The sequence below is a fragment of the Hibiscus syriacus genome, unplaced genomic scaffold (assembly GCF_006381635.1).
Source record: "Hibiscus syriacus cultivar Baekdansim isolate YM2019G1 unplaced genomic scaffold, ASM638163v2 tig00004072_pilon, whole genome shotgun sequence".
NCBI lineage: Eukaryota > Viridiplantae > Streptophyta > Magnoliopsida > Malvales > Malvaceae > Hibiscus > Hibiscus syriacus.
In genome coordinates, this window is record NW_024061998.1 from 1,283,380 (window position 1) to 1,296,189 (window position 12,810).

Genomic DNA, 12,810 nt, shown 5'->3' on the forward strand with positions numbered 1-12,810 from the left:
ATATTTAATATGTTTCTGATCCGATATTCGTAAGGAATATGCGAACCTGTCTTGCTCCTCTTTACTATTCTTCTCGCTTTCCAAACCTATGTGTGAAACAATTCACACGCTAAGTCGATGACTTAGTGAGACACTAACATATAAACGTAACTCTAACTACTTATCCATGCATGAACATATTTACATATCATGCTATCACACAAAACGATATAACATTACATATAATCAAATGTACACATATACACATCATTCATCATTTCCATCATTAATCTTATTTTACTATCAATATGATTATTATTTATATCCTGTAATCATATCTTTTGTATATACATTTTTAACCAACGTGACTCATTTAACCACATAATACACATATCATCATTTAAATTATATAATACAATTCATTTCACCAAAAGCATATACATCATATATCATATGTTATTATTATCTCTTTGTCAGCCCATGTACATATGTGAGAACTATAGATATGTGAGTACATTGAGGTTGTGCACTATACTGTCACAACAGCTCGTATGGGGTCCCACTATGGTATATGAAATTTGTCCCAAAACACCTATGTTTGTCCCGAAGGACCTATATATGTCCCGAAGGACCTCTGTATGTCCCGAAAGACCTATGAACCCTCGACTCTTGGCATGCCAACTATACCTCTAGCTCTCCTTACACATCACATGAGCAGTAGCATTATATCATTTCACATATTCATATAATCATATAGTTCACTATCACATGTTTCTTATCTTTTGTGATCATATATCACATAGTTCATGTCACTTTGCATGGTTTCACATAAGCATATATCATATCTTGTTCACGTATATTTCCCATATAATCCATATCATATGATTCATATCATTCATTATGTCAATATCATACAACTTATGTAAACATTTATATATATATATATATATCACTTATACCAGTTCCTATATCTTATCACACTAACATATATTCATACAAATCATGTCACACGCATACAATAACACATAACTCATACACTCATCACAAACACATACTCATGTTCATGTTCATGAATTCATACATAATATTATAGGAAATAGACTTGTCGCAAGTCTTATTTCCATTAAATATCATATAATATCTAATATGCACTCACCTTAACCTTGTTTCCTTTGAATCGATCTTAATCCTTCGATTGTTTCGGAACACAATTACGTTTAGTATCTACATAAACATACATGGATACATATCAATATTCTAATTGATACACTCTAATTGTTCACTCTTTAGACTAAAAGAAATATTGATTTCATATTTTATTTAAGGTATGCATCGGTATATTCCTTGACATGTGCATCGATGCACTAACTATGCATCGATGCACTAACTATGCATCGATACACAAATCACATTCGATGTTTTCATTTTAAGGGGTGCATCGATGCACTCCCTATGCATCGATGCACTTATTGCATTCGATGTTTATTTATTTGAGAGTGCATCGGTACCCATTGAAGATGTACCGATACACACAACCCATAAATGTCATTTTGAGCACGAAAATCACTTCATTTTCTTTTCAACACTTAATATTTTGCCTCCCTTTATACTCTTAACTCTTATACACCTTCTTAAACTAATTAATACCCATTCAATACCTCTTAAACTTAAAAATCCAATCCTCCACATAGAATTCAAGAATCTCACTCAAATTCTAACTTCAATTATAATGTTTTAGACTTATTAATCCTTCTTATGACAAGTCAAAAATCTTATCAAAACTCTAAAAACCAAACCATATCAAAATTTATCTTTAAAACTCATTTTACAATCCCATCCTAATTCACTCATCTTATTGTTTTAAGCTTATATAAGATTTCCTTAAGCTTATATAACACCCAATTACTCCAACCCAACCTATAAATTCAAGGAATTAACAAGCTAAAATCAACTTACCTTTGCTTTAGCTCTCACGGTGAAGAGAAAGAAGAAGAAGAAAGAGTTCTCTGGAAACGTTTCCCTCATTTCCCACATTTATATAGCCTACAAAAAGAAATATAAAAATCTTTCTTGTCAAATGACCATTTTACCCTTCTTTCAATCTTTACTAAACCATCCATCAAAAAATGTTTCCAATTAAGTCCCTGAACTTTTAACTTATTTTGAAATTAAACTCAAAACTTTCAAAATTCACATTTTAAATCACTAGCCCTATTTTAGGATGTTACAAATCTCCCCTCCTTTTAAGAAAATTCGTCCTCGAATTTTCACTGAACATATCAATAAGAACATATCTTCTAATGTTCTCATGTTACCTCCTTTACTTAATCTTTCCTTCATTTATTTCTTCAACTACCTTTTTCCTTTATACATTCATTTACTGTCGCTTATCATTTAAACAACAACCAATAACCTTAATTCTTTCCATTCAGAATCATGAATCAACTGCTTCATTATTAATCTCTAGTTACCTCATCATAATAATCAAATTCTTATTCCATCACTATTTGACCCATAACACAACCTTAAATCTTCTTCAAATGTGATTAAACATATACTTTACGAAATCAAACAATCTTTTCACATCACCTTACACCATTTTCTTACAAACTTATCATCTACACTTCCATATAATCTTTATCATATCTAATCCTTTAAACTCAATCCATTTCATTTTTTATTCCATTATTTCTTTATTTATTCAAAATCGAAATCTCTTTATACACAAATCATGTCTTTCCTTTCATGTTCACATACTCTTGTCCTATCACCTATACTCATCTCTGAGTATCAATCTTTATTGCATCCTCGCAACTTTGATAACCCACTCTACTTATACAGAACTTCATTCTTTACCATCTTTTGTACTTGTATTTCTTTCTTTAAAACCCCTTTTTTAAAACATGTATATACTCATCTCCTTGCCTACATCATATCTATATGATCAAAATACACAACCTTATCCAAGTCATATCATACTTGATTAACTTAACTTTATCTTTCCTTCAAATTTTATAACTCTATCACCTTTACTCTTACAACTAGTCAATAACAATTGTTCAATCTAGGGAACATGCCCTAATCAACAAATCATATACATCCTTTCCAATTGGGATTATCTCAACAATAATTTATTTAATTCATGGAATCCACCTTATTCTCCCACACCATGAAATTTTCGTTGTTTAAACTCAACATTCTAACTTCTTTTATCTTATAAACTGATCATCGATATGCCCATTCTTAACTCTTCTTATAAATCCTTAACTTTACTCAACATACAAATCCTTTCCTCCTTCACTATACTACATTACTATGATAAAAATATATAACTGTATCCAGATCCACTTCATATTTGGTTATCTTAACCTGACAATATCTTAAAATCTGATAACTCCAATACATTTTCATCACATAATCATGTTAGCTAACACTAATTCTTTCCATCTATAATGTCAACCCTTATCATATCTACACTCTTACTTATACACAATATTATTCCTTTATTTCAACTTCATGGCTCTGATTTCATTTATCTTATAAACTTGTCACCAAATACTTATTCTTGAACTCTTCTACAAATACTCACCACATCATTTGATCTTTTTAACGTTCTTATGATGACACTTGTTCACCATATTCTATCTTATCCATGTACTAACAAAAATACTCCATATTACTTTTCTGATTCAAAATAATAAAGATCTTTTATCACTATTCTAATATGATTTCAACTTTCTGAAATCAACCTTTGATCTTATGAGGCAACTCCTGAGGTATCCGCTCTTCATCCTGCCTGGCCAGGGCAGGTGAATTGCTATCACAATCAGGAATATCGCCTCTCACTTCACTTCAAAACTATTACAATCAGATCTCTACTATATCATAATATTCTTATTCTATTAGCAATACAATATACTCCTTACACTTATCAGATAAGAAATTATTGACTTTGTGTTGGCATGTACACATTTTAAAACTCTTTTACCTTCGGTTTAAGCCTAAAATCGACTAAACCTTAGCTCTGATACCATTAAATGTAACACCCAACTCGTATCCGACCCGGATCTGAGTTTGAGGTGTCACATTGACTTTTTAAAACTCTGTTCTTTACAAATCCATCAAAATCTTAAATTTATCCTTTGAGAAAATGAATATTTTACATTAATAACTACAATAAAATTGTTTTACAAACCGATGAGAGCATATTCGATTCAAATCTTATAACTACATGCCAACTAAATTCTATAAAACAAAATACATATATTTAATATGTTTCTGATCCGATATTCGTAAGGAAGATGCGAACCTGTCTTGCTCCTCTTTACTCTTCTTCTCGCTTTCCAAACCTACGTGTGAAATAATTCACACGCTAAGTCGATGACTTAGTGAGACACTAACATATAAACGTAACTCTAACTACTTATCCATGCATGAACATATTTACATATCATGCTATCACACAAAACGATATAACATTACATATAATCAAATGTACACATATACACATCATTCATCATTTCCATCATTAATCTTATTTTACTATCAATATGATTATTATTTATATCCTGTAATCATATCCTTTTGTATATACATTTTTAACCAACGTGACTCATTTAACCACGTAATACACATATAATCATTTAAATTATATAATACAATTCATTTCACCAAAAGCATATACATCATAAATCATATGTTATTATTATCTCTTTCAGCCCATGTACATATGTGAGAACTATAGATATGTGAGTACATTGAGGTTGTGCACTATACTGTCACCACAGCTCGTATGGGGTCCCACTATGGTATATGAAATTTGTCCCAAAGGACCTATTTGTCCCGAAGGACCTATGTATGTCCCGAAGGACCTATGTATGTCCCGAAGGACCTCTGTATGTCCCGAAAGACCTATGAACCCTCGACTCTTGGCATGCCAACTATACCTCTAGCTCTCCTTACACATAACATGAGCAGTAGCATTATATCATTTCACATATTCATATAATCATATAGTTCACTATCACATGTTTCTTATCTTTTGTGATCATATATCACATAGTTCATGTCACTTTGCATGGTTTCACATAAGCATATATCATATCTTGTTCACGTATATTTCCCATATAATCCATATCATATGATTCATATCATTCATTATGTCAATATCATACAACTTATGTAAACATATATATATATATATATATATCACTTATACCAGTTCCTATATCTTATCACACTAACATATATTCATACAAATCATGTCACACGCATACAATAACACATAACTCATACACTCATCACAAACACATACTCATGTTCATGTTCATTTTAAGGGATGCATCGATGCACTTATCGCATTCGATGTTTATTTATTTGAGATTGCATCGATACCCATTGAAGATGTATTGATGCACACATCCCAAAAATGTCATTTTGAGCACGAAAATCACTTCATTTTCTTCTCAACACTTAATATTTCACCTCCCTTTATACTCTTAACTCTTATACACCTACTTAAACTAATTAATACCCATTTAATACCTCTTAAACTTAAAAATCCAATCATCCACATAGAATTCAAGAATCTCACTCAAATTCCAACATGCTCCAAATTCAATTCTAATGTTTTAGACTTCTTAATCCTTCTTATGACAAGTCAAAAATCTCATCAAAACTCTAAAAACCAAACCATATCAAAATTTATCTTTAAAACTCATTTTACAAATCCCATCCTAATTTACTCATCTTATTGTTTTAAGCTTATATAAGTTTTCCTTAAACTTATATAACACCCAATAACTCCAACCCAACCTATAAATTCAAGGAATTAACAAGCTAAAATCAATTTACCTTTGCTTTGGCTCTCACGGTGAAGTGAAAGAAGAAGAAGGGAGAGTTCTCTGGAAACTTTTCCCTCATTTATATAGCCTACAAAAAGAAAGATAAAAATCTTTCATGTCAAATAACCAATTTACCCTTCTTTCTTTCAATCTTTACTAAACCATCCATCATAAAATATTTCCAATTAAGTCCCTAACTTTTAACTTATTTTGAAATTAAACACAACTTTCAAAATTCACATTTTAAATCACTAACCCTGTTTTAAGATGTTACACGACTATAAATTTTCAAAATAAAAGGACAAGTTTGAAACATATGAATAGTCAAGTGATCATTTGTAACTTTTAATGGTCGAGGGACTGAACAAAACATTACTCTATAGTCAAGGGATAATTTTTAATTTTTAATAATTTGATGACTCAATAAAGTAATGTCTTATAGTCAGAGGACTATTGTGTAATTTACCCATTAAAATATTATCATTAAACTTTGTGTCATAATCGAATTAATTATTAAAATATTATATTAGAGAAATATATAAATTTAAAGATTTCTTTTCATATAAGGAAATATATCAAATTTAGATTCAACTTTTTAATAAAAATATTTTATATATTTTATCAAATCAAAAGAATATTTTATTTATATATTTATGTGGTGTGATATCAACTAGTCCAAAACTATTAATTTATTAAATTCCATATTACCGTACTTCTTTTCCTTCGTTTTCTCTCATTATATGGAAAAACGCAGCGTCGGGGATCTCCATTTCTGCGTTGCATTTTGGGTTCCCAATGTCCAAACCTCGACTCCTTAAAATATTTTTTTCTCCTTTTTGGTGTCTCTTTATTTGCCGCCACCTCCATTAAATTCCTTCTTTCCCTGCCTCCCTCCCTCCTTCTTCCTCCTCTTCTTTGTTTTCCTGTTGTACAAATTATGAAACTATTACTACTGATATGTGCAAACCATTCAGTTTAGTTTTCTTACAAGATCAACCTCAATGTTCAAAATGATCAAACAACATCACCCAAATCTCCAACATACCAAAGGTTCGTTCTTTGGCTTCATGTTGTTGCCCACTTCACTTTTCGCTCTTTCCATCATCCTCCTTTTAGCTTTCAATGGCTTCTCCGTTTTCTATATCTATCTCCCCGGTTATCTCAAATCTTCACCGGAACCCATCAGATTACTGCCTGAGAATCTTTCCGGCGAGAAAACGGTGACGAAGCTGGTCTCTTCAGTGATGTATGCAGTGAAAGAAGAAAACCCATCCGTTGTTTCAAAGACCCATTTGGTCCAAAAACCAAACGTTTCAATGGTTCCCAGACCAAAACAGGGTCGTTTAGCCCGACAGATACACAGAACACTGGGTGGTTCAGGGACAAAGACAAAAGGGGTTTTCGCCTCTAAAGTTAAGGCCTTCTTCCAGAATTCAAAGTGCAAGTCCCGGTTCTTCATGACTTGGATTTCTTCGATCGAGGCGTTGAGTGATCGAGAATTGCTAGCGATCGAGAGTGTGTTCAAATCACACCCCAAAGCCTGTTTAGTCATCGTTTCGAATTCATTGAATTCCAAAAAGGGAAACGCTGTTTTGAAGCCGTTTCGGGATTTGGGGTTCAAATTGATCGCTGTTCATCCCGATTTTGATTATATTTTCAAGAACACGTTCGCCGAAACGTGGTTTAATCGGTTGAAGAAAGGGAGCGTCGATCCCGGTGAAGTTTCTCTTGGTCAAAATCTCTCGAATTTGCTTCGGCTTGCTTTGTTATATAAATACGGCGGTGTTTATATAGACACCGATGTTCTAGTTTTGAAGAGATTCGATCGTTTGAGAAACGTGATCAGTGCTCAATCCATCGATCCCGGAACCAAGAACTGGAGCCGGTTGAACAATGCCGTTCTGATTTTCGACGAACACCATCCGTTGTTGTTCAAATTCATTCAGGAATTCGCGCTCACGTTCGACGGAAACCGATGGGGTCACAACGGACCTTACTTGGTCTCGAGGGTCGTTGCGAGGGTCACCGGTCGACCGGGGTTTAACTTCACAGTGCTTCCGCCTTCGGCGTTTTATCCGGTCGATTGGACTCGGATTCGGAGCCTGTTTCAGGGGCCGAGAAACGGGAGCCACTCGAATTGGTTGAATGTTAAGCTTAGGCAGATCCGGAGGCAGAGCTATGCGATTCATCTTTGGAATAGACAAAGTAAGAAGGTTGAAGTTGAAGAAGGGAGCATCATTGATCATATTATTTCAGATTGCTGCATCTTTTGCAACTCTTCAAAATCAAGTTTTAAAGTACAGAAATAAGGATCAAATTGTCACATTATTGTTCTATGTTGAAATGTTTATCATTATCGTAACCGATTTTCAGAAGGAATATCGATCCGACATTTTGGAAAATAAAAGGTTTTTATGAAAATATAGAAGTTGTCATCAATTATTTTTAAGGTGAGATTAAAATACCTAAAATCATGTAAATTTAATAAAACATTTTATTTTAATAAAACATTTTATTTTACTAAAAATACCAAATTTTGGTATGCAAAATCTAAAATTAAGTTCGAGTCAATTACGCGTGGAGAATGATTAACACCCCACAATGCCTTAAATTGGTACCTAGTTTATTACCCTATATTTTAAAATTGAAAATTTTGAGTTCGAAAATGTATTTAATTTAAAATTCACTATGTAAGCTTATTTTAAATAGAATTTCGATTTACCAAGGTTAATAACGATCACTCCAAGCAAAAGCAGAAGCTTTGTTACTAATCTCAATAAATGAACATTACCTTAATAATTTAGAAATCTATGATTCGGGTTCTGAAAAGAATGTCGATTTACTTCGAAAATCAATAGCGGTCACCCCCGGGAAAAAGTGGATACACTACTAACCCCTAATAAATGAACATTGCCTTATTTTGAAAACAAAATGAAATCAAGCGATCGATTATAGAACTTAATTATACTAAACAAATAAATTAAGGGTTCCCTCTAACTTAAAGTGTCAAATTATGAGATTTAAAGAACCTAGGGGACTGAACCTAAAAAAGTAGGCTCTAATATTAATTCTAATTCATTTTAACCAATTATTGATTCGAATAATTAAAATGGAACCTCGAGCATATGTGAGGACCAAATTAAAAATTCTCCTAAATTAAAAGACTAAATATGAAATTAGACCTAAAGTGAAGGTTCTAACATTAATCCTAATTCATTTTAACCAATTATTGATTCGAATAATTAAAACGGAACCTCGAGCATAAGCGATGACCAAATTAAAAATTCTCCTAAATTAAAGGACTAAATTTGAAATTAAACCTAAAGTGAAGGCCCTAATATTAATCCTAATTAATTTTAATTGATTATTGATTCGAATAATTAAAATAGAAACTCGAGCATAAGCGAGGACCAAATTAAAAATTCCTCTAAATTAAAGGGCTAAATTAAAAGGATCTAAATCTAAAAGTAAAGTAATATAGATTAGGACTAAAATAAAATGAAGTTAAAATTATCAACCAAAATTAAAAGCAATTAAAATACCTAGAAGGATTAAATTAATATAATTTAAAAGGCAAAGCTGAAAATAGAACAATAAGTAAGGACTAAAATGAAAGAAATAGGAATATAAAGATTTAATTGAAACAGTGCAGAAAATTTGAAACTGGAATTTAAAGGACTGAAATGTAAATACTGAAATTTAAAGGCTGAAATTAAAATAACAGAAAATTAAAGTAAATGGAATTTTAAGTACTAAAATAAAATAAAGGAAAATAAAGGGCGCACATTTAAAGTGCATAAAATTAAATAAAATAAAATAAAAATTAAATATTAGTGTTAATTTTAATATTTAACCTGAACCATAAATAATACGAGTCGTCGCAAGGTCGAACCATAATTCGAACATAAAATAAAAAATTGGTGGTTAGTGGTTAGTAGTTAGAATTAATCAGAATTTTAGAACAACAAGTAAATTAATAATCAGATTAAGTGTTCGAATCTTAAAATTTTGAATGAAATAATTGAGTTAGAAGGATAGTTTCTATAATATATTTTAGTAATATAGGATCTGAATTAAGTAATCAATAAATTAAATATTGATAATTAAATAGAGGAAAAATGATAAACTTTGTCTCTACCAATTAATTTCAAACTTTGAATATGAAAAAGGCGAAAATAATATGGTGTTTAAATTGTTTAGTTCATGTGCAATACTTCGATGGTTGATAATTCTGGGGGGGGAAAATCAACAATGATTGAGATTTGAGTTTGTTTGATTGGTTGAAAAAAACATATATAATGGCGATGGCCAGTTCTTAGGAAAGTGATTTCTCATCTTCCAATTAATGCAAACACTCCAAGTCACATGAGATATGCCAATTGTAACCATCATCCTTATCTCTTTTTGGACTTGTAATTTGTATAAATTATTAAAAAATCAAATTAGATATTAAATTAATAAATTAATAAATAATTAATTTGATTATTGATTTAAAATATATTTTTTCCGAATGATCTTGGGTGATTGTAATGTAGCATATGTTAAAAAAAATTAACCATTAACGATACATATATCCTACAAATATAACTGTTCGAACTCATAATCTCTAAAAAATATTTTCTTTAACCATTAAAATCACTTGATGAACTCCAATTTAAAATAAATTAAACAGTGAATATAATAAATAATTAATAATAATATACGTTTGGCTTAATAGTATCTTTATCATTAACTAAAAATTAAGACTCGTCGAAAATTAAGATAACATAGAATTGTTACCCAAAAAGCAATAAACATAGAATTAATGTTTTACATATTTAATTTGTTTTTTTAACCTATTAAAACGATTTTTATATTATTATTTTTGGGTATAACAAATCTATTAATCGACTAATCCATATCAAATACTATAGAGATAATTATGAATCTAATTTATTCCATTCATAATCGTTGGAATTCAAACTCCTGACATTACTTAAGAGATCTAGTGTATCATTCTATTAGACCAACTGATTGTTGTTAAAAATTTTTTATATGATTATGACTAAAGAAGCTTTTAATCTGATTTAACTAATTCAGCACCTTTTACCCCACCATACTGTGAAAGATTCTTCACATTAATTTTTTTGGTAAAGAACGCATGTGGTCATCGACTATATGATATTATGTTATTCAATCATTTGATTATTAAAAGTTATAAAATATTTCTTTGATTATGGAGTGTTACTTTGTTAGTCACTCGACTATTAAAAGTTACGAAATTGGCAGTTGTTTAAGTTGGATGTTAACATGATAACTGAGATATGATATATTCATTTGAGATTTTGAGATGAAATTTTATCATATCACAATTAATAAGTTAATATTAAGCTCAGAACATGATTCATTTTTAACGAAAAAGGATAAGTTTATAACATAATGAATACTCGGATGACCATTTTGTAACTTTTAATAGTCGAATGACTCCACAAAGTAATACTCTATAGTTGAAGGAATATTTTATAATTTTTAATAATCAAAAAATTTAATAAAACAATACACTATAATAGAAAGATCATTTACATTTTTACCCTTATTTTTTCTAACATATTTTTTTCCGATCATATTTAAGTAGGTTGAATTTATCAAATAATGTAGTTGGAAAAAAATTTGTTCGAATAGGGCACTCTCGAAATTATTTCGTGAAATAGAGTGAATGCTACAGTAAATCCAAAGACGCATTGGAGTCCAAGCGACTTATTGGGGGAGACGCATGGAGTGCAATGCCTCTCCCATATTTTTTCACTATGTAAATGTACAAAGGGTAAATTGCACAATTAATCATTCATATTTTTATTTAGCCGTGTAAATATATATATAAACTTTATATCTATTAAATATTTGTTGAGATTTGCGGAAGATCAAATTGACAACCGGAACGGTTTGCAAAGAGGGGTCGGAACGGTTTTGTGTTTAGGGAGTAAGGAGATTGAAAGATAGAGAATTGCACAACGATTTTATAGTGGTTCGACTTTCTCAACCAAAGTCTACGTCCACTACCTTAGCTCCTCACCAAGGATTTTCCAACAAATTCACTAATTTGTTCTTTCTTTTGAGGATAAAGAGTAACCTTACAAACTCCCTAGTTTTTCTGGGCTAAACTAGAACCTTTCCCTAGCTTTTACACGGGATTAGCTAGAACCTTTCCCTAGCTTTTACACGGGATTAGCTAGAACCTTTCCCATTTACAAAAGGATAAGAAATGTAAACAAGAAAACCTCTCTAAGGTAGGTGTTTACAAGATTGAGCTCACAAGAACAAAATATTTACAAGAGAAAGATGAAATAAGAATGAAAAACTCTTCTCTTGTGTTTGATTGCTTGGATAGTTGTTCTCTTACTTCTTCAAGTGTCCTTAGCTTGTATTTATAGCTTGGAATGTGTTTGATGTTGTATATAGCCGTTGGGGATGTTTTTTCTACTCAAAAAGGCTTCCCATAACATGGTGCATCGATGCACTATCATGGTGCATCGATACCCCTTCATTAAATTCAAATAAACTAGCCATTACTAGCCGTTGCAGTCTTCGTGCATGGATGCACAGCAGGATGCATCGATGCACAACCTTGATGCATCGATGCACAAAAGGATGCATCGATGCACTAATTGCATTCGATGTTTGAGTGCTTGGATGCACTCCATGGTGCATCGATGCACTAGTGCAGGTGCATGAATGCACTGCAAGGGTGCATGAATGCACTTTGACACCCTTTAGCATTTTGGCTCAAATCCGAATTTAATGGACTTTGAATTATTTTTGAAACCTTTTAAAACTTTGAATAAATTCAATTAAGTCCAAAAACATTTTGTAAATTCAATTCAAGTCCAAAAACCATTTTGCCTTAAATTGTTATATCAAAACATAGTTCAACAATCTCCCCTTTTTGATATAACAAAACATTTGAAAATTTGTTTTTTTTGGCAAAACTCCCCCTTAATAAATTGTTTAA

At 31.1% G+C, this 12,810-nt stretch overlaps 1 protein-coding gene across 1 annotated transcript; it reads left to right on the forward strand.

Moving 5' to 3' along the window:
• The first annotated feature begins 6,587 nt into the window (after positions 1 to 6,587).
• Positions 6,588 to 8,184, forward strand: LOC120189331 (lactosylceramide 4-alpha-galactosyltransferase-like). The gene has a single exon (XM_039192641.1). It carries the CDS (start codon positions 6,824 to 6,826, stop codon positions 8,129 to 8,131), a length of 1,308 nt encoding a protein of 435 aa, XP_039048572.1. The 5' UTR covers positions 6,588 to 6,823; the 3' UTR covers positions 8,132 to 8,184.
• The last annotated feature ends 4,626 nt before the right edge of the window (positions 8,185 to 12,810 follow it).